A 26,444-nucleotide genomic window follows, 5' to 3' on the forward strand; every position below is an offset into this window, starting at 1 on the left:
AGAGAGATGGCTGCTGCTGCTGTTCAACATCTTTTCTTCTACTAAATCAGTTTTGATTCCCAACCCAAGCGTAAGTCTTCCCCCTCAAGTAACAGAATCTAGAAAATGCTCCCTCAAGTCCAAAAGTCTGACTCTGGCTGATTTTAGATCGATTTTACATCTATAAAGTTGACAATCACTATTAGCCATCACAAAGGGCTATCAAACATTAAGGGAAATGTGCCTTGTACTTGGGACAGTACGTTCGGGTCTGATTAAAAACTAGATGCATAACTCCCAAGCGATCACAGCACAGACATGGTACCCCTGGAGCTGTAAGAATTTCCAAAGGAATGCTGTGATAGATGCTAACCACAAAAATTAGATATCCAAATGAATGTTGTTACAAATCTTCAATGTCTACCTGTAGGAAATTTACAAGAGATATAGTACACACATATATACACACATCTGAGTTGCTTGGCAATTAAATATGGGGAAATTATGAGTTAATTAAATATTAACCCAAAGCAGCTGACATCACAGTGTTAATATCACCTCAAATAGCCCTTAAGGAATTAGAAAGGTTAATAGATCATATAAAGTAAACTTTCACAGGATATAGTGTTTATATGTGCATTGTGTGATCTAATATCTTCCACAGAAAAACAATGAGAAAATTCAGACAAAAAGGGACATGTTTACCTTCATAATTGTTAAGGGACATGCAAACAAAAAATGAGCAAGATTATAAATTATTCAATAACATGAGATAGATAGATAGATAGATAGATGGATGGATGGATGGATGGATGGATGGATGGATGGATGGATAGATAGATAGATAGATAGGTAGGTAGGTAGGTAGGTAGGTAGGTAGGTAGGTAGGTAGGTAGGTAGGTAGATAGATAGATAGATAGATAGATAGATAGATAGATAGATAGATAGATAGATAGATATCAAACCCAGTTGCCAGCAGTTAGGGAATATAGCTGCCTCTCTAGTGAACACAGACTTTCAAAGAAACTGACCATATGTGACCCCACAAAACATGTCACACAATTAGCATCAGCGTGTGCTACATGTTCTGAGATCAGAGAGAGAAGAGATAGAGGTGAGAAAAAAAAAACACACACTCCACAAGCAATTAAACTTAACAACAACAGAAACATCCTTCTCCTCATCCTGTTACCTTCCCCCACTCCCTAGAAATTACCATTATTTTTCTGTGGAGTTCCCCTTGTCAACATGAAGCTCACATCATTCCAAACTGTGTATTGATATAGAAAAAAAAAAGTGGAATTATTCTGCAGTGATATCATTCTGTTTTCATTGTTTTGTTGTGAGACTCAGCGGGCAGTCACAGATTTGTTGCCCCAGAGAACACACAGGTGTCTCTCTGTAACAGGTTCCACTATAAAAACACATCTAGAAGAGCTTCCTAAAAGCGGCAGCTGGCCCTGTGTCACCTCAGTTCACACTCAGTCATCTTTTATCCAATAGCTTGTTCATCCAGAATTCAACTAAACGAGAATCAAGACAGTGAATGAATAGCCAGAAATACCAGTTTTTAAAGTTGATCTGCCTTATTCATAGAAAAAATAATTGGCGGTCTCAGTGAGTGCCTTCTGCCTTTCATTAGACACTATTGTAGAACAGCACAGAGGCCTGTTTCTCGAATAGCTGCAAATTAAAAGGGGAAGGGAGCTGCTGGCATGAGGGTAGCAGCAGCTAGTGACAACCTCACTGCTGAATAAACAAACAGCACTGAGGTGACTTCATAGAAAATACACTAGAGATACTCAGATAGGTACATTTGTCCCTCTAGTGTATCACTGTTACAGTGTGAGGGGGGGGCTAGAGGGGAGAGGGAGAATATGTTTGAGAATATGTGTATGGTTGTCTGTTTTTGTATCTGTCTCTGCCTCTTTCCATGTCGGCATGGGTGTCTGTCTATCTGTCTATCTGACTATGTGTCTGTTTCTGCTCTCTCCCTCTCTCCCTCCTTCCCTCCCTCCCTCCCTCCCTCCCTCCCTCTCTCCCTCCCTCCCCCCCTCGTGTGTGTGTGTGTGTGTGTGTGTGTGTGTGTGTGTGTGTGTGTGGTGTCTAGCTGTGTGTTTCTCTGTCTCTCTTTGTATGTTTATCTTTGTCACTCTGTCTCAGTTCTTGTCTCTCTGTGTGTATCTCTATCTCTCTGCCTTATTCTGTCTCTCTGTGTCTATCTCTTTGTCTCTGTCTATCTTTATGTCTCTCTCTGTATGTGTAGACAATGTCAGCAGGAGAAAAAGAAAATAGCTTCTGTGATGAGCATACAAGTTAAGGCAGGGAACATTTACATATTAAATTATAGAGGAAAAAATATAAGCAGGAAAAAATATATGTTGTTTGGAACAGATGGTTACTGGATATTTCAGACTGAATTAACGGGAGTTTACCTGTCAGCTGAACAGGGGCACATTCATTCACCAGCTGGGGACTCCGTTTCCACTGTATTAAACACTCCAAAACACTGCTGTGCTTCTGTGCTCAGACTTTCTTCTGTCTGTCCTTCTCCATGAGCTTCTAGCCTCAGCTACTCGCCTGACACATGCTCCTAAGACCTACGATTGGCAAAGTTTGAAAGCCCACACTCTGGACCTGCATTTGAGATTTTGAGTCTTGACTAAAACATGGGAGTTCTATACCAGTAAGGAAAGTAAGGACTGGAAAGAAACGTATGACAAGAGGGGAACCATGTATGACAATCTGATATGTTTCATCCAAACAGGACACCAGAATAGGACATGGGGAAGGCTGATGGGGATGCACAGCCAGACACGCTGTTCAGGTCCATAGCAGTAGGGACCAGGCAATGGGGAAGAACCCAGCTGCCCCTCAGCGTCCAGATGCCAGCAATTGGGAGGCAGTGTTTTGGGTAAGGGGATGATTAGTTATCTAAATGCCTTAGCATATGAGGATCTTTAACACAGCACTAACAGTCGATTTAAAATTTTTTCTGCTTCAGTGGAAGTCTTATAGGTTATTTTCAGCATCTGGCCACATAATGTTCATTGTTCTCATGAAGAAAGAACTTCAGAATCATCAGGAGCTGCTTCATGGAGGATTACGTAAGGAATATCTTGCTTCCTGAGTCTAAATCAAATGGAAGAGTTAAAAAAGAAAAAGAACACAAGGATCTCAAATTATCCATTGCATGAAATATTTAATTTTCTATGAATAAATGGTTTTTACTAAAATTATTTTTCTGCCCTTAAGGGCTCTCAGGAAAGCAGTTTAATGAAGGGCACTGATTTTAGAAGCTTTAAAATTTTTATAGTAGAAATGGTCTGTGAAGGCAAATGAAATAGATCCTCGGCTGACCAGGATGGAGTTCTGGATGCCAGTCTGTCAGCCTCCAGATGACTGACAAGGGCAAAAAAAAAAAAAAGAAAGAAAGAAAAAAAAAGCCTCAACTGTTTTGCCTGAAGAATGAAGCACAGAGCGCAAACTCTCATCTACTGACCATAAGTATAACATCCTGAGAGAATCCGTTCACGTGTCTAAGTCTCAATTTCTTAGCTATTAAATAGAATGGAACTAGAGGCTTCTGAAATCTACTTATCCTAATTATAAGGAAAAGAACAGTGATTATTCAGGGTAAAAAAAAAAAAAACCTTCTAAGAAAAAAACTCTGAGATTTCTTCACTAGTATACCTTAATTTCCTACCTCTCCCTTAACTGAAAATCACAAAGTACTATTAAGTTTAGTTTAGTTCCATGTGTGTGTGTGTGTGTGTGTGTGAGTGTGTGTGTGTGTGTTGTGTAAGATTTTTGTTCTATTTTGTCATCTCTTTAAGTTATGACTTTATGCCATGGGTAATTATGGTTTTGTTTAAAATTATCTGTCTCATTAGACACCATTAAAATTAGGTAAATATGCGTTTACAATGTCTTCATTTTCAAAATCACCCTGAGGACTTTCAACATTGCAGACACTAATGACTAGAACCTTTAGATTTTAAGCATGTTCCTTCTATTTATAACCACAGGGGCCACAAGTATACTTTGTCTTCTGTTCCAGTGTAGAATTCTGAGGCCATCAGTAGCATTTGTCACATGATTTCCTCTGTCACATGCACAAATATCTTTAGAGATGCAAAATGCTACTATAATAGCATTATATAAAGAATATTTTCCTCTGCAGTCAGAATCCAACAGAGTACTATAAAAACAAGATGTACAAGGACCACAAGTTAATAGGCTCTTAAAACATTGTATCACAGTTTGAGAAACAGGTTCTTTCATATAGTGAAGTATTAGTAATACTTTCAAACTAGTTTGACAGAGTTAGAATTGTACTGAAATTAATATAAAAAAAATAAGTGTTTCCTTCAAATCTGTTAATTCCTCCCAGTTGTGACTCATATAAACATTCAGCAAATGAGAGAGTGACAATGGAAAACAGAGCTACAGAGGAGTGCATTGGCAGGGGTAATCTAAGTTATAAATCTCTCTCTATTTGACTATGTAACAGAAATACAGCTCTGTTGCATTTGGTTGATGCTGCTTCTTTGTTCCTATTTGAAGCAGTTAATTTCCAAATGGAGACCTCTTTACTTACTAAGCTTCTAAAATTTTGACTTTTCCTAACTCACAATGAAAACTTCATTAGGCTCCTACTGAGAACCAAGTACTTGAGTCCCATCAGTAGAGTTGAAGAGACTTTCCCCTATGGGCGCTCAATGGCTAGTGGAAGACACGGGTTGCTTAATAACAAATAAGATTATAATTGAGCACAAGTACTGAATGGTACATCTGGACTCCTGCCTATGGGGATACAGAATGCTGCTCAGGCAGCTAGAGTATTGAAGATGGAGATGTCAGCTAAGGACAATTAGAAGCAAAGAAGCAAAAATGATGGACTCAGGCATGTGGCTGATAACTGGGAAGAAAGTAAGAAAGTAGAGCTTGGACCAAATTGCGAGTGGCCTTGTGCTCTGTGTTAATGAAAGTAACTTCTTTCTGGCATATAGACATGCCTGAGGTTACTAGACAAAGTAACTAGTTAAACTTACGTTTTAGAGAGACTGTTCTGGTCACTGGGAAGAGCACAGTATAAAGAAAGGGAGAGGCTGGTAGATTACTAAGATGTCTTCTCTGTGACTCTGCCTTGGTCATCTCATCTCCAGAATCGAGAATGGGCACGGCCTCACTTACTGTAAGTCTGTGGTCAGCCTTTGTCTTGCTTGGTGAGCATCCATACTCTCTAGCAGAGGTCAATAGCTTTGAAGAAGACACACTGACAATCCTGTAGATGACTGGTGGTGTAAGGGCTTTAGATTGATTCTCTGCACCACCTAACCCCCGCAGCACAGGGTCTACAGACGGGAATGGGCCTGACAGTGCTGAGAAGTGGCTTCAGAGGTAGAGTATAAAGGAACAGAAGCTGAGCTATGAAGGGGTTAAGGGTTAGGATAAAGGGACATCATGTGACAGTACCGTGAGTCTCATTAATCAAAGTCCTTCAGCTGTAGCCCAGGGTGCAAAGAATTAAACCAGAAGAGGAAACCAGGAGCCATGCCAAGAACAGTGGCTCAATATAGGAGCATTTGAAAGTGTATGTGTCAGGACATATGGCTCCCTGATTTCAAGGTTGAGGCACAGGTAAAGAGAACGTAGTATTTGGAGACACAGGCTGAACAGATGGGAAAATATGAAAAGAAGCCAGCTGAGTTCTGTTTAGGGGTATTTAAGAGAGACAGAGTATCTACAAACATCTGGCTACTCTGCTGACCTGAAGTCTCAGCACAGACCAAGGTGTACCTACCTGTTCTGGTAGACATAGAGGATCTTGTCTCATCAAATGAGTCAGGAAACCAGATACCACTTCTTCTCCTTTAAGCCATTCTCAAGAGCTTCCTGAGCTAATTGTTCTGTTTCTGTCACATGTTACACTAAGTCCAGTGACTGAGACAGCGTGGGTCTTCATCACCTGTGCACTGGATTCTGCTCAAAGCCAGATGTCAAGTCCACATCCTTTATGCTCAGAAAGCTAAGTTCACATGCTTTGCGATTTATATAGAAAGGGAATTATGATTCTGAATTCATTGTATGTACACAAAACACAGCATAGAACAATGAAGAAAAATTATGTAAGATATGCCCTGAACACTATATTGAAAGATATTTGTCCAATAATTTCATAATAATCAGCTCATATACACATTAGTCATGTATAAGTACAGTGGGATCCAAGCAGATCTTTAATATGCTAAAAGCAAACACTCCTTACAATGTACTTTATTTCCATTTAAGAAAAACCATAGCAATTACTACTAATATCTTGTTTTTCAACATAGAAGTCAACACTTTAATGAAGTCGTCATCTGCCTTTACCTCAGCAAGAGAATTTATAGGAATGTTATTTACAAATAAACTATATGACAAGAATGCAAGCATGTTTGTTAAATCAAACACAAGGAAAGGACATGGGCTGCATTCTGCTTCGTTGCCTTAAATCTTGAGTATTGCACCATGGAAACATATTTTAAAATAATCTTGACATACATCACACATGAAAAATGATAAAGAGATCATCTCTATACTTGTTCTAGACTTTTGTATAGTTTGGTCACCATACAACTGAAGAATATATAAAATTATACATACGAAAGTTTAGGTCCTGCTTTTTCTTTTCCAGTAAAATACCTGGTGAACAGAGTGTGGATACCTGATAAAAAGAAGACTCTAGTATTCAAGATAATCTGAGGTGTGTTTTATCACTGGGCACCCATCCCAAAGTCATTCCCTTGCACACTGGTCGCATCCCAGAGGATGAAAGTGACAGTAACGATGAGAACAGAGGATTAATTCCCTTCCTGTGGGGCTTAAGACAATCCCTCACTGTGGCCATCAGAACTGTTGGGCAAGAACAGGGTTCTCGGCCTTCTTTTCAGACCCCAGCACCTGCTGTAAGGAACTAAATAACTAGAAAAGTCAACATATCTGTAAGAATTAATGTGCAAAGTGGAGTCAAAATTCATTAATTCTTTCAATTTGACTTACATTCCTTACCAAAAAAAAAAAAAAAAAGCATACCCACAAAATAGCAAAATGAAAAGGGAACAACGAATATTGTACTGAATGTACCTTCAGTTTATGTCTCTGAGAATCTGGGTTATGTCAGGGTGATTAAATCATATTCTTTTCTCCTGTATCACTTTGGGAGAGATGTTCAGGGGCTCATGGGGATGAACAGCTGTTATCCTTTGTCCTGTGCCTCTCCTGCCATGACTTTAACTTCTCATCCTCTTCCTCCAACAAGGCAGTGAGAAATCCCATGTAGCTGTTTGAATTAATGTTCAGTGAATCAAAATGGAGTAAACAGCCCTACACATGGATAGAGCTTTTTCATTAACTTTGTACAAACTCCTTTTGGGCAGCTATGATGCCGTTCTTTCTTGGTCTAGTTTTTTTGTGTTTCTAGGTCAGGTATTTTCTATGGGCTGCCTGGAGAACGCTTATGTAGAACACACACAGATACTCATTTTGAGACTGTCAATTATCCCTGTGGTTACCAAGCTGTGCATTTAGTGACTCCTAGCCTGGTTTGGTGGAATGTTGGTCTTGATCCTTTTGATTTGTTTTTTTAAACCTAAACCTTCACCATCACTGCAGTGAGCGTACTGTTAGATCCAGCTGCTGAATTTGACCAAGGAGTTATTATCGCCTTGAGCTTTTCATTTTAATAGGAAACATCTGTGGTTTAGCAGCTCTGCATGTGCATGGAGTAGTTTGATGGGCTCAAAAACAATTGGTAAATGCTTTTATTGAAGAATATCCAGCAAACATCATACAACTGAGGACCAACCAGCACATGGGTTCATTTTCTTCACTTTTGGAAACTGTTTCTTGCTGCCCTTTCTGACCTGCAAAACAGTTGTGGTCGGAAACCTCCTTTGCAGTTTCGCTTGACATTGAGTCCTGAATTTCCTGTGTCTGAAGGTTAATCTCACCAACGTGACAAGTCACATTCCTGGATCTCTAGCCAAAGCTCTACTTTATTTCATTTTGGTAAGGTTAAAATTTAAATATCCATTTGGGATTACTGGATGCTGTAAGAGGAGATAACCTTGCCAGTGACCTTGGTAAGATGGGTATATGGCTCACTCACTAGTTATACCCTTGTCCCCCTTGTTTCTGCAGGTGAGAAACTTCACGAAGCATTTTCCGATAACCATTTCAAATTCTTAAATCTGTCCAAAGCTCTGTTTTAACTGCACAAGTTTACTAGGTGCTCTGAAAATAATTCTTAAAGTTGAAATGGGAAAATGTGACTGATAAACCTTGGAAATGACCAAAGGGGGAAAAAACTAAGTTCCTTTTCACCAGCCTTGTTGCAGTCACCTTCAGCTTCAGATCCTGAGAAGTTGTTCACTCTGGGTTTGGTGGTTCTAGTTCCTGACTCTGTTCTTCATCTGTCTCCAAAGAAGAAAGCTGCAGTACTCAGGAATGTTCTGCTTCCCTGGGAGCACGCCCCGGAAGTGTGCGGGGCTGGAGGCTGGGGCATCTTACCATCATGTGCTCCACATTGGACTTCTTTGTTGTAGTTTGAAAATTGAAAATTTTGGTAGCGTTTCATGGTGACTGCCTCCCATAGCTGTGGACCTGAAGAGGACCTAGATTTGGGTCCGTGGGGTCCATTCGTTCCAGTTGACTAAGCGCCCTGTACAGCTCCATCAAATTTTTCTCAAGGATTCATAGTCCCTACAGATACAGGAAGGGACCACCTGCTGCCTCCTGACATGAAGATAGAGGGGTAGTGTTGGCAGAGGAGGCATCTGGGAGGGAGGAGAGGGTAGTGATACAGAAATCCAGTTGATTTTCATCTATCCTTTTTTCCTGTTCTTATTTTATGGCTGATGGACCCTCAATGCCTACAGCTTTCTAGACATATAATCTTCTGCTCATCTCTTCTCTTCCTTCCTTTAACCCTCTCCTCCACCCCCTTCCAGGGGTCACTGGTTCTAGTCACTGTGGTCACAAACAGTTAGTAGTATAAAAAAACAAAACAACAAACAAAAAATCAAAAAAAGCACATGGCGGCTACTCATGCTCAGAAAAGCTCTCGCACAAATTGCCTGACCTGGGTGGAACCAGAAGGTGAACTCCAGGAAAAAAAAAAAAAATGCTTTTTCTTCATGTCTACACTCACAGACTCCTAAAGGCCTCACCCCATTATAGACCACAGCATCCATGTGGACGTGATTTCTTTCTTTTGATCCTCATGGATACTTGATAAGTCAAAAGGTCCGATTCTTGAATCTTGGAGGAAAGTGGGGCTCATAGATCAAGATTAATTTGCCGTGGATCATACACAGCTAAGAGGTAGGCAGCACTTGAGTTCCTTTGTATTATCTCAGGTGCCTTTTCTATCTGCAAGTGCTGATTTACATACAACTTGCCCTAGTCTGAAATCTCCACCATGACTGTTAACATTTTAGATATGGGTTATTAGGGTCTATCTTTGATTTGGAGAATCTATACTAGGTAAGATGGGGAGCAATGGTGTAATGGTATAATTACATCTACCTTAGATGAGGTCTAGAATCCCATCCTAAACCCCCACGTGTGCGCACACACACACACACACACACACACACACACACCATCCACCATAACACACTACACACTGGAAGGCTTCTAGGATTCTGGGTATAGCTCCAAGGCTGCTCAGTAAAGGAGTTGAGTAACCAGGTTAACTTGTCTCTGCCTTGCTTCTGATGATGGAATGCTGCCTGCTTTTAGAGTATCCAGGAGAGGAACTTTTACTTGCAGGACTTTATTATATATTATATATCTCCTCCACCAGCTAGGCAAACTCCAGAGCATAGGTGACAATAAGCTGATGTGGTACTGCCACCTAGTGACTGCCCTTGGCCTTGGAGAAGTACAGCAAAATGCCAGCTTGCTGTCATCTATTATTGGAACATCCTGGTGGGAGTTCCCAGAACTAGGGACCCATCCCAACCAATACAGACCCTCCTTCTCTGCCAGCCTTAGAGCCTGCCGTGTGACAGATATGGACAGTGCCCATGGGGCAAGTGTGGACTGTCCTGTATATTTTAGTAAACTTGACTTTAGGCAAGGATATTCTAAAGCTTGGCAGGACATTACCAGCTTTTTAGGAGAGTTTATGTCCACTGGAAAACCTCAAAGCACACACACTTACATAGGTGGAGGCTACTCCAGGAAGTTAAAAGAAGATGTAGAGTTAGGAAATAAGGAAAGAAACTGGAACAGAGATAACCTTGAATGGGAAGTGCCTATTGGTTACAGTTAAATGTCCTTCTAGAGTGCATTTCCTCACAGGCTTTTATGCCAGACTCCAGGCTATCCAGTTTCACTGATCTGCAGGTTTGTGTTCATTGTGTATTGTTCTTGAGATCTTACTGGCCTTTAAGGTGGCCCTTCCGCCTCTACCCTCCTCTGGGAACATAGGCCTGTGTGCCACCATACTTAACCTTCTAGATCTACTGATGTGAAGCTTGATACAAATGGTTCTGATCCCTTTAGTAGAGGACTAGTTAGTGTCTACATATGTCCTATAAAATGTTTTATTTTGTTTGGTTGTTTGGTTAATTGGGGACCAGGTTGATGTCAGGAATATTCTTGATTCATGGGCCATACATACTGTTCCACTTGACCTTGGAATGACCTATTCAGTATTTGCATGTAATTTTTTCCTTTGTGTTCTTTTGCCTTTTTTAAAGCTTAGAAATAAGTCCATTTTAAATATGAACATAAATTATTTTGACTTGATGAGACAGACATTTAACATTTTACATAATATTCCTAGAGTATAAATTGGAGAATATCAGGTTTTTTTTATTTAGCGTTAGGCCAAAATTTTTTCCAAAAAGATACCAGCTTTCATAGCAGTCCCTGTGGCATATGAATTGCTAAAACAACACATCTCACTGACCTGCAATCAGAGGTTTGTGCACTTAGGAAAGGGTAAGTCTCTTCTAGCTTCTTTTGAGCCAGTCCTGTCTAGCTATTGTAACATATGGGTTATAAATGACTTCTATTTACCTCAGTACAATTAATAAATGATAATGGAGTACTACTCAGCTATCAGAAACAATGACTTTATAAAATTCTTAAGAAAATGGATGCATCTAGAGAATATCATTCTGAGTGAGATAACCCAGTCACAAAAGAACAGACATAATATGCAGTCACTGATAATTGTATACTAACCACAGAAAGCTCTGAACACCAGAGAAAAAACTCACAGACTGTGTGAAGTTCAAGAAAAGAAAAAGAAAAGAAAAAAATCATTCTGCTTAATCCTTACACACCAAGAAAAATTTCACTAATTCTGGGGTACATCCTGTTTTACATGTACTTTATGCTCATTGTAACTAGTAAGATCTTAATGCACACTATCAAACCTTTAAAAAAAAAAAAAAGCCAAGCACTGACAAAAATGTATTTGTATATTTTTGGGCAAAAATGCTTAAAATTTGTACATTTATCTTTGTTTTTTAAAATAAAGTTGTTCAATTAAAAAAAGAAATGATATTGATTTACTTTCATTTCCTAAAGCATTCATGTACATGGTACTGAATTTCTTTTCAAAATATTAAAAGAGGGTATCAATTCTGCTGGGTGAGACTACTTAAGTGGTCTTTTTCAGCCCAGAGAAAAATATCAAAATGAAAATACAGACCTCAGGGTCTTTCATCTTCACTTTTAGGGAACAGAATTCTTCCCATGACCTAAGAAGTAAGTTCTATCCAAGAGCTGAGTAGATTTCCCTAGTCGCCTCAGTCAAAGAGAATCTTAAGGATAAGGTGTCTTTTCTCTCTTCTATTAGGATGTTAATGTGTTCCCATCTTTATGCATGAAGTTTCTTTAACATAGTCAAATATCTATAATTATATATGTACCTATGTATGTGGTTCTGTGCATGTGTGTTATGTGTATGTATCTGTGTGTGTTGTTGTGTGTGTGTATTTGTGAGTGTGTCTATGTGTGTGTTTGTGTGTCTGTGTGTGTTTGTGAGTGTGTCTGTGTGTGTATGTGAGTGTGTCTGTGAGTGTATCTGTGAGTGTGTCTCTGTGTGTGTGTTTGTGAGTGTGTCTGTGTGTTTGTAAGTGTGTCTGTTTGTGTGTTTGTGAGTGTGTGTGTATGTGTGTATGTTCAGATCTAAGATTGTTAACTTACTGACAGAGGAGATATTGCTGATGTCACTTCTAGCATAAATGAAACATATTTGCCATCTTATCACAGAAACATAAGGGGACTTATTCAGTCTTGAAAACCTGTGCCTGCTCTGTCATCCTCCTCTTTTCCCTCAGGAATATCAAGCTTTATTTTAAGCTCCACTCAGCTTATTTGCTCAGAACATATCCACTGATGGCATCTACCCAAAAGCAAATCTTCTATATCTAAAGTATGAACGAAACTCTTGTAGATCAAGGTTGAGAGAAATCATAGATGAGAGAGACAGAAAAAGAGAAGGAGGAGAGACATAGACAGAGAGGCATAGACATACAGAGGGGGGGGAAGGAAGGGAGGGGGAGAGGAAGGGATAAAGGGAGGGAGGGAAGGAGGAAGGAAGGGAGGGAGGGAAGGAGGGAGGGAGAAAGGGAGGGAAAGATCCCTAAATCAAAAGAGATTAAAAATTTCCAAATGTATAAAGTCAAAGAATCAAAATAAAGTTAAGGTAATACAAATTCACTTAGGATCAATAAAGTTTATATAATTTAGGAATTTTGAACTGGTCTAGTCCTAAAGTTATGCTGGGTTTTAGAAGTGACTTTATGCTGTCTCTGCTACTTGTGTGGCCTTTGGTCTCTGGGGTTCTCAGGGTGCTAAAGTCTTGTGTTTCAGATGCACTGAGGCTCAGCAGGGAGGACTGAGAGGCAGGCACCTGAGATAGGCATGGATTAGAGCTCACAAATAACCTCTTGAGAACTGTCCAAGGTTGCTTCCTGGTACCTGCCATTACAGCATTTATTCTTCAGAACACCCCCAGGCTTTAGTAAAAAAAATTGCATTGGCTGGATTTCATGTTTTAACCCCAAAGTAAAACTGATTGTAGGCATTTGTCACAGTGGCACAGTGCTGTTACCTTCCACGTCTTCCATAGTTTCCCCTCAGTATGTCTTTACAGTTCACGTTTATTAGATTTCTTATTCCCCTATTACCCAAAATCATGTTTTGCGAACACAGCTTCCAATTTGTCTATGCATTCTCTGTGCCTCTATACACGGTGATATTCAATATCTGATTGAGTAGGACTAGCTAAACCTAAAATACCTAAAATCTCCTGGAAGCTCAAAAGAAAACCTACCCATATGTGATAGCCCCACCCCTGGAGAACTGGACGTAATTGGTTGAGGGGTAATGGACAGTGTTTTTATACTGGTCCCCAGGTCACCCTAATGTAAGGACTAGTGAACATCCCTGACAAAACAGTGGAAAGTAAACTGTTCCCTCTTCTGACTGAGCCATTGGCTCTCAGCTCCTCCCTCCTCTGAACACAGATATCTACCTTTCTATGTATCCCTTTTTTATATGTCTGGATTAGTTGAGCCACATACTTGATTTGATTTTACTATAAATAGAAACCACATGCACCCAGCTACAGTCTGGAAGCATTTGCGTATATTCGTCTCAAATCTCTGAATTTATACCTGGAAACATGAACTTTCAGTTTTGTTGCTGGCAGTGAGGTCTTGCCCCACTTGACCTATAATCAAAGGTATGTCTGATAGCCTCATGGCTCACCGTGATAGTTGACAGACTCACAGACATATCCTACCCCCCGAGGGAATCATCACACAGAGAACCATAAACTGGTTCTGGGGCTGTTTGGTGTCAAGCCAAGCAGGGTGAACCTGAACTGTAACTGTTTGGTTCTTTGTCCTCCTAGATACCCTCTTCTCTACACTACAACACTGGAAGAGAGAGATTCCTCTCTCCAACACAGGTATAAGCAGTTGTTAGAAACAATAACTTTAGGGTTTAGTTTGGGTTCAACTTCTTTTTGTAACTTGTATCTTCTCTTTGCCTGGTATTTGCATTTTGCGGTGATATCCTTTGGCTTTTTGTGTATTGTTGTTGTTTGTATTATGTTTAAATTTTTTCTTAAAATGTTTTCTTCAGAGAAAATTCTTTCTGAAGAAGTTATAGGGTATTTTTATCTCATCCCATCCAGTCTCTGTTCTTATGGAAAGGCCGTTGCTGAGTGCTAAATCTCCACTCCTGAAAGTGTGTGTGTGTGTGTGTGTGTGTGTGCGTGTGCGTGTGCGTGTGCGTGTGCGTGTGCGTGTGCGTGTGTGTGTGTGTGTGTGTGCGCGCGCGCTCGCGCACACACATTCATTCTCCATTCTAGGAGCGTTGTATCAGTGTGCACTGGAATCATGCTGTGGCGGTGATTATTTTGTACTTTAAATTGTATCCCCTCACTGCATTACTGACACACTCCCTTAGACCAGTCCATGGTGTGGTTTAGGAAGCGAAGACCACCTATGTGTGTCTACGTTGTCTTCAGTTCCTGCTGTTCTCTTCCTCTTCCCTTCCTTTTAGTTGTCCCCTCAATTTTGCCTGTACTTCTTCAGAAAACATAAAATGTGTGCCAGCAATTATTCAATTATATTTGAGAGGGGGATTTGGAGGCCAGCTGGAAGCTCTCTTTAGAAGAAAAGGGCATTCATCTAGTAAAACTTGGCAAAAGGCGAAAGCTGGTGTTTTATTAGGGAGTCCTCAATTTCTTAGTGTGAATATATTATCCTTGCTTTGAGGCTGTCCCATTTTTCAATTAAAAAAATAATCTTTCTCTATTATCAACTTCTCATATTAGGGTCAGGGCTAGGGAATGAAGGAAAACAGGAATGGGTGCTACCAATTCATTTCAGAACCTGAAGTCTCGATCTTTAGAGCTCAGAACATTTCTTCTGCACCTCTCTGGACCCCAGTCTCTGATTCTCCAGTCTGTACTGAAAGAACATGCTCTCTTGGTAGTGTCGTTTGTCTGGGAGGACCGAGGAGAACAGGCTCCATCCATCACTCCCCATCAGTCCTGTTCGGTTTTGTACCTTACTCCTGTACTGTGTGCTTGGTATCTGTGTAACTCGAGATACCTGGGCCCTTTATATTTAATGTGATTGAGGTTTCACTTGGGTAAATGTGTTTTCAAGTTCGATTTATCTCATCTGTTCTTTATCCCCCACCCTCCATTTCTATCTTCTTTGGAATTTGTGTTTTATTTCTTCTCACGGTTTTTGTTGAGCCACCAGGGGTTTTGTTATTGCTTTTGTTTTGGTTTTGGCTTCTTTTGTAGAATATCCCATGCCTATAAGTTGAAGTCTATCATGTCTCAATTAGCAGTTTTATCTTCACTCAGTATCCTGTCAGGTCCCACAGTCTGTCTCCAATTGATGGTTCTGTATCAATGTCCTCACTGGGCTCCTGTTTCTCCAGCTGCTGGCAGTTTTGCATGAAGGTATTTTACCTCTTGCTGGGAGATCAAGGGCACTCTCTACAGAGCACTTACTTCTCTTCTACAGATCTCTCTCCTTTGGTTTTTAACCTGTGCTATTTAACGCAGGGAGACCTCTGAGCTCTTCCTGTTCTCCTTCCTGAGCTACAGCCTGTGGACTATCTGGGGGCATTAAACTGGGACAAGTATGTGCCTCATTTTGGTTGCTCACCATCTCTCCAGAATCTTTCTGTTCTTGATGGATGGTCAACATCTTGTTATGCATCATTTCAAATTTTATCATATTTGGAAATGTTTGTTTCATAACAAAGTTTGAATATAATAACCTATTGCCCCATTGTGGCTGAAATTTTTATTCATTTAGAAGTTTCTTTTTCTCTGCTGCCTCCTTTACTTTCTTCTGGTAGCTCAAAGTTTATGTCTTTTTATTGGGTTGCCATAAATACAATGTATTTCAGGAAAAAAATGGTTTTAGAAGAGAAATTATTTATTGCATGCATTTTTTTTCTTATAAGGACAACATTTAATTGGGACTGGCTTACGGGTTCAGAGAGTCAATCCATTATCATCAAGGTAGGAACATGGCAGCATCCAGGTAGGCATGGTGCAGGAGGAGCTGAGAGTTCTACATCTTCATCTAAAGGCTGCTAGAAGAATACTTATTTCCAGGCAGCTAGGACTAGGGTTTTAAACCCACGCCCATAGGGACACACCCACTCCAATAAGGCCACACCTCCTAATAGTGCCACTTCCTAGCCCAAGCATGTACAATCCATCTCAACATACATATTTTATTTTTCAGTGTGTGTGTCATGTCTGGAAGCTAGCATTGCAGATTCCCTGGAGCTAGACTTAAAGATAATTCTAAACTGCCTTATATGGGTACTGGGGACTGAACTTGGGTCCTCACATGCATTGAATCTCTGTATAAAGTTTTTCATGATATAAACAAGTATGAATTTTGAGACCAGAACTGACATTTGAAATACTTCTGTCATTACTAATATTAATAAAATGCTTTATAGAGGAGCATTCATGGAAATCATTTACCAACTCTTAACATCCATGATAGAATTATTTTTTTGCTATTGTAAAAATAATTTGTGCCTAAGCCTTGGGGTATAACATTATAAATACAATTCATGTTGACTGATGAGGAAAAACCACTTCTCTCTGCTGAATCTGGGTGTGCCTATGAGAGTCAACCACACGGCCCAGGGAAGCACAGACTGAGAACAAATTTGGCATTGCCATATTAGCCAGTGAGCACCAGCCCCCCTCTGAAAATTTTTCCAGAACTAGGCAACAGTGTAATTAAATTAGACCCAGTATTAGTGTTCAAATGCTTCATCACTTTGATTCTAAAGACAGTGTAGATGAGCACCGTATGTTTTCCATGTCTTGTAACCCATATGAACCTTCAGTGAAAGCTGTTAGAAATATAAGCAGGATGCTGAGAGGAACAGCACAAGCCTGGAGTACCATACTGCATGGTTGGAAGAAGGAGAACTGTGAAAAGGGAACATAAATGGTAGCCTTTGCCATGTAGTGCTAAGGGCCCTGAGGGAGTGCTGGGCAGGGCCAACCTACCCCTTAGTGAAAGTGACCCCTGTGAACTCGAGCAAATGCTCAGTTTCACTCAAGTGGTCATGTCTGTTAAGCAGTGCTAGACACAGTCAGCAGGGAATGAAGAGATGAATAAGGTATAGAAACTAAAAAGAGGAAGCTCTTTTCAGACCTGAAAGCTGTTTAAGTCTACAGAGCTCAAGGTGCTGGGTGTGCAGAACACAGTGCAAGTGACTTTTGCTGGCACTCTGGAAGTCCTGGTCTTAAAAGCCTGACTGTTACTTAGTGTATCTCTTACTAAATTAGCATCCCTGCTGGATCGAAACTGCCTCTACCACATGAGTAGTTTCTTCATTCCTTTCCCAGACAGTTTTCCTTGCCACCAAGAGTGGAGTTCTTTGACTAGTCTGCGAAGTAATCTACTATGAGAAAAGTTTACATATCTCTTTAGTCTTAAATTACATGCATTAATCATTTATGGTGCTGTGACTCTGGCATTGATCCAAAACCTTAGGATGGTCTAAGTGATGGTGTCACAGTGTTGATGACTCTAATATAATATTTGGGTTTGAGTTGCTAGGAAAGAAATCAGGTGATTATTCTAATGGTGTCTAATTTGGTCCTTAATTACCTCACTTTGACTGTTCACAACTAAGCCTGTCTAAATATAACATAAACACTAGAATGAGAGGTTTTTTTTTTCCCTCTTCATACTGTTTTCAGAGTTACATTTCGTAAGCAAAAAAAAAAAAAAAAAAAAAAAAAAAAAAAAAAACTCAACTTCTAAAAGAAACTTGTTTCCAATTAGACCTTCCACACATCCACTAACAATGCAGTGGTATCAATCAGAGCATCTGGCAAAGGGACAAAGAAGGAGAGGACTAATTGTGCATTTAAGATGTTTTAAGGTCAAAGGTGAAAATACGGAAGAAGAGCAAGCTGGATGTTTCCAGTGAGTGCTTCACGTTCCTGTTGGAGGTCATGTACCACATCACGCCTTGAAAACCAAACAAAAAGTGCTACAGGAAGAGTGGCTTTCTACACCCACACAGAGATAGATGTTTCCTCATAGGCAGCAGGGAAACGGGCATTCTCAGGGACCCCAAGTCATAGTAGTAAATCTAAAACTCTTCTTTTCAGTTTGTTGTTCTGGTACTTGCAGTGGTGGTGTAGAAGTCATTCAAAGTGAAGCTCCAGTTCCCCTGCTGTGGCCAAGTCTAAAAAGCAAAACTGTCGAGGACACAACTGTCGCTATAAGGAGACTTAAGAGTATAGTAATTTCTGCCAGTGGTGGTCTGGGCTGTAAAATATTACATTAAATGGGGGCTTGGCTGAGACACTACTGACAACAAAATTAATACAATGTATTTTATGTAGCTTGTGGGAGATTGGAGGTATGACCTCTTAAGTAAATCATACTTTGTCAAGAAGTTTTATTTGACAAATAAAATTTGAAGGGAAAATAAGCTTTGCCCCCTTGTTCCTCCTGTGTAGCCCACAGCATAGGTGTCGTAACATTTTCCCCAAGCAATCATGGCAGGGAGTACTCTTAATGCCCCTTGATACCAGGAATGGGGTATAAGTCAAAGCTGACTTCCTTAGATCTTGAAATAGAGTTTCCTTGTGTGGAAACTGTTTACCTCAAATTAAAGCTAAGCCCATAACTAACTATACTCTTAAACCTCTTGTACATATTTTGCACATTATATTACCACAATGATTGGTGGAAATGTACCCATCAGTCTTCATGACATGCTAGAAATACCTCCTGAACTCTCTTTAATAAGGATAGCCTTCTGGATAGCATCTACATGGCACAGTCAGTGTTTCTACCTCATCCTTTTCTTAGAGCAATACAGTAGTTGCCCTCATTCCTCCTGATGCTGGCTGGGGTTCTGATCACACCAACCTGTCACTTCTTTGTTTAGTACAAGTAACAGGAAACATAACCATGATTTCTCTGTATTTAGAAGAAGGCACAGTAGAAGTGAAGCCAGGGAAGGACTCTAAGCTAATGTCTAAGGGAAGTAAGGACAGGTGATCCTTAGTAGGAAGTGGGTCAAAAACAAAGAGTTTTGTTGGTGACCACAGTACAAGTTTAAATGCTATAGAGATCAAAGGGGGCCGTTTGACACTGGGACATTCTAGACATGAATCACAACAGACTTTTCCAGGGCTGATAATCAACATGGCCTGATTATTTTATGTCTGAGTGTCAGACAGCCTAGACATGTCCCAACCTGAATGTATTGAGAAGGACAAAGAATACAACAAGGTAATGAACACAGTCCCAAGAGAGTACATAGCGTGACACTTCTTACTACACTTGCAACATGAGATTGGGTCAGGGCACATTGTCACAAATGGTGGCCCATAAGCACATGGAATGCTAAGACTATCTACAGATACACATGTGTGTACACGTGTATAGCATCTTGCAGTAGTGAGAGGTTTGGTTTACATCCTGTAAAATTTTTTGGTGAAAGTGATTTCTTGACTTTATTTATATTTTAATCACACAATACATACAAAAAAAGGAGAGTTTATAAATGATGAAGTCAATTCATCAAATCGAATTGTTCTTAGCTGCTGTACTGCAGGTCAGTTATAAACCCTGGCTCTACTTGTTTTTCAGGTACCATGATCAACAGGATGTCACTAGCAACTTCCTTGGAGCAATGTGGTTGATATCTATAACTTTTCTCTCCATTGGTTATGGTGACATGGTACCTAACACATACTGTGGGAAAGGAGTCTGCTTGCTTACTGGAATCATGGTGAGTGCCTTTCTCCTTCCATCTCTTTTATTTATGTTTATGAAGAGACCAAAAGCACCCCCATATGTATAAATGATTGTCAGTTAGTAATTTGCTTATAAAAAACAAGTTTTGAAATACGTTATAGGCTCAAAGACCTATTTTGCATTATATAATGTTATGTTTTCTGTTAATGAATATTGGTTAGATAAAAGGCATGGGCCCTGGAACTCCTGGGGAATGCATGAAAACACAACACAAGCTGTCCCTGTCCTGCTTCCGTGGAGCCTCCAGCAGAAACTCGTGTTTTGAACATAATTGACAAATGATTGTTAATTATATCTGAGTACTTATAGGAAGAAGTAAATCTGAAGTTGTTTAAGAAACTTCAGAATTAAGAATAGGGCCTCATCATATGAATAGCCTATAGGGAATTGGCTTTTAAGGTGGAGCTAGACTTCTGGATAAATGGCCAGGAGTTGGGAGCATTCTGTCTGAAAGCTACAGAATAAAGAGTGCAGTGCATTTGATTAAAATGAGTGGACAGGAGAAACGGGGGACATGAACAGTTGGGGACAGGGATTTCAGGACACTGGGAGGTGGGTTACTGTGATGGTAAATGATACTAGGTCTTTTCCCAGGATGCCTAGCAAAGGTGGGCATGTTACTTATCACTCTTCCACTGTTGTGTAGCCCAAACTGCGTTGCTCCATTCATTTTGTTATATGAAAACTGAAAAATCTTTCTGTCCTTGAGAAAAGTAGGTAAGGTTACCACACATCTCTGGCCAAAGGACTGGCGGAGACCAGAGGAAAGGTAAAGGTAGCTTTAAATGAAATGAAAACCTTTCTCATAGGAGCAGAAAAGGTAGGCAGATCAAGAGAACACGCTGCCCCAGCCTTGAAATTCTTGAAGACTGAAGATTAAGGCAAGATAAGAGTGATCTTGTAGCTCTGAACGTGGTCACTGCATTCTGCATTTGAGCCTACTGTACGTGTATTGTGGCAGGAAAAGTCCTATTGGGCAAGACCTCTAGTCAGAAACCTACAGTCAGATGCCAATTTCCCCTTAGCAATGGAGCGTCTCCTGTGGCAGATTGTGTGGTGCCCCAGTAAGGTAGCAGAGAGGTAGACACAAAAACTCAGATGTAAACCCTAAAGGGGAGAATGTCAGCTCAGCATCCCTTCACTGACCATCCACGGGAGAGAACACCAGCTTGCCCTTTTAGGTCCACCCTAATGGAGTCACTTGCCGCATCTGCTGAGGAAGATTGATCTAAAGATTTAGTTACCTAAAAGGACTGAGAGGAGCCTCAGTGTCAGGACAATGGGGGCATCCTTCTGCTCTGGGTGGAACTGAGCAGAGATAAGAAAACCAGACATGCCAGTTTTAAAGACAACAGTAGTGTCAGGATGATCACCAAGTCCCAGTGACGAGAATTATAATTTGGGGCCATAATTTAGCATTATTTCCTTGTGAAATAAAAACCCGGTTTGAGAATTTAGTGAACACTACATTTTTTTCATTATACCTGGTATAGATCATTAAATGTTTGATTTTTTTTAAGACTATCTCCCATTTCCCCTCAAATAAAAGCATTTTATTGTATAGCATAAAACTTGGGGAATAATATATAGTGAAGTGTATTTTTGGAAGGCCCCATAACAAGCCCACAAGGGACATTAACGATGCTATTTAAAAATACAGAAATGATAACTACAGTCTTATCCCAGTGCTTCTCAAGATCATCCTGGTAGGTGTTCCTTTTGTGGCACCCATTTTGTCATTAAAGGGTGGCTGAGGGGCTCATTTACCTTTGTTGCGGACACAAATTTGACTTTAACCTTTCCTAGTCACACGCGCATTGGGATGCATCTGTCTTCTCTTTAATATTACTTTGTGTCTAATGCCCCCAGAACTGCCTCTTCAAAGTCTTGTCTGGCTGCACAGAATCCCTTGTTCGCCTCCTTCAGCTGCTTCCTTGATTAGGTTTCACTACTGATCTTTGTTTTGGAAAGGATGATCTAAGCACCCTTTAATCTATACAGACAAAAATGGTTCTGTGTAATGAAATGTACATGACTTCATTCTTGCCCTGCAAGCTCACAGCCTAACAACAGTCCATCCCTAAAGCCAGGGACTCTGTTCTGCTATATAAGAACAGATTGTTTAACTCAGTTGATTAAAGACTGCTTCCTTGCACACATAGAAAAATCCACAAATCCTTGCAGACGTGTTTGTAGAAGTGTTTGTAGCCTTTGCAGAAGTGTTTTGGAACAGTGCTGTGGCCCGCCCTTGAGACCAATAGTGTCAGGCTACTGGGCAGTCTTCAGAGTCAGTATCTAAGAAGTGGATTATACCCTCTGTAGATTCCTTAGAGACTTAGAGCATTGCATGGAGGCAAACTAGATTTACTGTGAGGAATGTCTGAGTGAGATTTTTGAAAGAAAATAGCATTATACAAGGCTAGTTTTTTGAAGGTAAGGTATGTTTGACAAATTTTGCTTGCCTTTGCTTCCTTTTTATTACTGAAAGTATGATAACTCCTAAGCACTTAGCCAGAAATAACTTCTTCTTTCAGTATGTATTCGCCTATTCTTCAGATCTTTATATTTATAAAAAATCTGTATTGACAGATTTCTCTTGAATGTCTCAGCCCTAGTCTTTTAATAAATTGGGAATAAGAAATACAATTTACAATCCTCTGAAGACAGTCCAGGGTCACTCTAGATCACTGAATGCTACTTCTGGAATATTCTACCTTCTGTTCTCCTTGATTGTTCCGCTTTCTAACCCCTGTGTCTATGACACTTTGACAAAATTTACACCTTCATGTTGAAGGAGAGTTGGTCTACATGCTAACACCTACAGAGACTCCTTGTTTTCTTCCTAAAGCTAATTGACAGTGATGAATTCTAGCTTGCCATTGTCCTTGCTGCTTACATTAGTCAAAACTCAAAATTAGGGTATAATTTAGAAGTTTCTGAAAGCTGAATTTGTGCCATGGGTCATATATTTTTAGAGACAAGGACATTAGACTAAGCTTATTTCTGCACCACTCTGAGCAGAAATATATCATGAAGCCATGAGTAGAAGTTGTTTTCTATAACATTTCTAATAGAAAACTAAATAGCATTATAAAACTTGGGCCTGTCCAGGGATGAAGGAAGGGATTTGTGGGATGGGGGACTGGAATGAGGGACAGTAATCAAAATGCAAAATAAATAAAAAACCAAACCTTGGCCCAGGGCTGTAGAGATGGCTCCGTAGTTAAGAGCACTGGCTGATCTTCAGGAGGTCAATTCCCAGCAACCACATGGTAGCTTTCAGCCCTCTATAAAGTGATCTGATACCTTCTGTCTGATGCCCTCTTCTGTCATGCATACAAAGTACTCATCTACATTAAGTAAGTAAGTAAATAAATAAATCTTTAGAAATTAGCCTATCCTTGCCTGGATTGCTTATTGAGAATTAAGAAACAAAGCCCTTCTTATAATATGTAGCTTTTTTACAGTATTAGACACAGGTGATTATAGAATTCCCAAAACAGGGAGAGCTTGGATAGTGATTGATTTCAGGAAAAAATTAATCACTGGGATTGGGGAATCTACCTCAGTCCTAAGTACTTGCTTGGTATGCTGAAAGTCCTAGTTTGATTCCCATTCATTCCCTCTCTCTCTCTCTCCCTCTTCTTCTCCCCTCTCCCTCTCCCCTGCCCCTCCCACTTCCCCTCCCCCTCTTCCTCTCCCTCCCCCTCTTCCTCTCCCTCCCCTTCTCCCTTCCCCTCCCCCTTTCCCTCCCCCTCTCCCTCCCCCTCTCCATCTTCATCTCTCTCTCCTACCCCTCATCTCTCTTACACATATTCAGAAATATCAAGTAAAAGTGTGTCTTATGCTGAGATTTACCTATGAATAAGATCTCTCTTCATTTCTTTTGCATATTTTTTTGTACCTGCTTACAGGTCTGGAAGGGTTAGAGGTCAAATTCATTTATCTTCCTAAATGAGTCTCCACCCTATTTTTTGAAAGAGTTTCTCTTTAAGCTTCAGCCCACTGATTTGTGTAAACCAACAGACCCCACATGCTATCAAGGGGGCTTTTTACAAAAAATGCTGGGAATCCTAAATTGGTTCTTTGATTTACATGGCAATTACTTTACTAGTTAAGCCATCTTAATCCTCATCTCAGCCCCTGTTCCTGGGTGTTATATTTAAAACATGAAACTGAGAAAGAGCTTAACAGAAGTCACAGTATCTTTCTTTTAGGACAAAAGCATTAAGGTTACAGAAAACTAATTTCTGTATTCTTCCACCATTTGAGGGAACACTGAGGATCTGAAGGCATGCAGGTTGAGATGTCATAAACAATGAAATGAAATCTAACTCACTTCCTTCTCTTTTTGAAGGCAAACAGATTTGTCAGGTTTCAGGCTCAGGTTTTCTCAACCCCCATATATCATCAGTTTTGCAATAGGAGTCATCATTTTACCTAGCACTATCCTTTCTTCCATTTTCTATCTACATGTAAATGTAACACACTCCACAAGCTATTCATTTTCCTTTACTCCTGAATATATGATGGTTTCCAGAGGAACCATGCTGATAGGGGTACCTTTTCTTTTCACTTTTACTAGAAAGATCACTCATGTATAGCTTTGCCTTCTGTAACATGATAGTAATTCTTCTTGGCCGTTTGACCCTTTAATCTATGGACAAATGAATTTTTGAGGCATAATTGTCTTTAAATATAGAGTAACAGCTGTCCATTCAAAGCTGTGAGTGTAAGTGGATCTTGATAAGTACACCAGACTTGATAAAACAATCAAAGTGAGGTCTCCAAGTGAGTCAGGTTTCTTCTATCTCACTAGTAATTCTGTATGAAGGTTTACCAGTACATAGCAGTTTGAAAAGACCACACTAATTAATACTTTTTACCTTTATTCGGGAAGTAAAGAGAATGTCAGTCCAGGATTAAACCTCTATACCACTTTGCCTTTTACTCTAGAATACTGGATAGTAATTCCATAAGATTCAAGGTTGTTGGATATCTCGGTGTCAGTTGAGGGAGCACCCTCTGAACTCATTCCAAAGGCATTCTGGGCTAGAGCAATGAATTAGCTCAGGTCACATTGAATGCCATCACATAAGGTCCATTGACAGGAGTAGGTGTTTAATTTCATGCAGAAGTGTATTTTATTCAGAAAGAAAAGGAGAATTCTGGCCTTTGTCGATCAGAAAACTAAGCTCCTGATCAACTGCCTAACCAGAACTTTAATCCTTTTAAGGATTAATTTAGATCAATCCCTTGGAAACTTTATCAGGAACATGACAGCTGCTTTCTCCCAGTGACAGCAAGTGTGCCTATGAGCTCTTATGAACTGCCGGGACATAACATCATCTAAATTTTCTAACCATGCAGCACTTTAGTTTTCAGAGCCTCCTTTCACTCTCTAAGTTCATGAACTCACAGTGCCACTCTTTCCAATAAGGAGCTTTAAATGCAGAATGACTCAGGGCTGATGACCAGTTTTATGCAAGACTTCCTTGTTTCCAGCCCAAGAGTACAAGAATGAGCTGACCTAGCAAATCATAGAAATGGGTTTCCTAGTCCCGTGGGCTTCAGCCCAGTACTAAAACATCACCAAGCACACCATTCCTTAGGATGAGGACATTTAAAATGAGCACTTGACCTCCAGCACTAATGCCAACTTGGATTAAAGAAAATCAGAGGAAGGACATTTTTGATAAAGGGAAATATTTTCATGACCTGAGGAAATGTTGTAACACTCTAATGGGTTGTATTAAACTTGAGTGGTTTAGAGTTTTTTGTTTTTTTTTTTCTTCCAAAATTGATGTTTTACCTTCTTATTATGAAAGCATAATTATTTGTGTCAGGAAGGAGTAGTAAACTATATTTATGTTTGTTAACTCTTTAATCAGTCAACCTCAGAAATCTAAAGGTAGGTGATATTGTCAAATATTTGTTTACCTTCTTCTTGAAGAACAAATTGATAGATACATTAAAATGTAAATCATGGACTAGAAAGATGCTGCTGTGTTACTGCAAGAGGAGCTGAGTTAAATTCCAAGAAGCTGTATGATGGCTTAAAACCATCTGTAACTCCAGCTACAGGGGATCTGATGGCCTCTCTGGCCTCTGCAGGTACCAGGAATACACATGGTATGCCAACATACATACAGATATAACATTCATACACATAAAATAAAGGTTAACCTTTAAGTGGCTCTATTCATTTTAGATTAAAAGATGGACATTTAAGAAATACATTTTTGGTAAGTCTTGATTATCATTGAATACTCTAAATTGATAATTAAGCTGCAGTTTGCACTCTAATAAACTATTATACAAACCACACAAGAATAACTTAAGACAGAAACACTTTGACCATTAGTGGTTTTAACAGGCCATCAACCATGGTGGTAGGGTTTCTGGGATTAAAAATAAAAATCACAAATTCCATTATTAAGTTAGATCTTTGGAAGTTGTCCTTATTAAAGCAATAATTGAAACAGTCCTGCAGTATTCTATCAAAGGAGCTTCATTTTTTTTCTGCCTGTGTATTTAAGTTAACTTCATTCTAAAGTAGTGTTTCTGCATGGTTCTTGGAGGCACTGCTTACAGGATTCACCT

General features: G+C 39.8%; 1 protein-coding gene across 1 annotated transcript in view; it reads left to right on the forward strand.

Moving 5' to 3' along the window:
• KCNN2 (potassium calcium-activated channel subfamily N member 2) overlaps positions 1–26,444 on the forward strand; it is a 134,025-nt gene that overhangs the window by 82,504 nt on the left and 25,077 nt on the right. Inside the window, exon 6 of the mRNA XM_080920374.1 lies at positions 19,674–19,815. Within this exon, the coding sequence (XP_080776500.1) occupies positions 19,674–19,815 (142 nt within the window). The remainder of the gene's footprint in view (positions 1–19,673; positions 19,816–26,444) is intronic.

Source organism: Micromys minutus (genome assembly GCF_963924665.1).
Source record: "Micromys minutus genome assembly, chromosome: 8".
Taxonomy (NCBI): domain Eukaryota; kingdom Metazoa; phylum Chordata; class Mammalia; order Rodentia; family Muridae; genus Micromys; species Micromys minutus.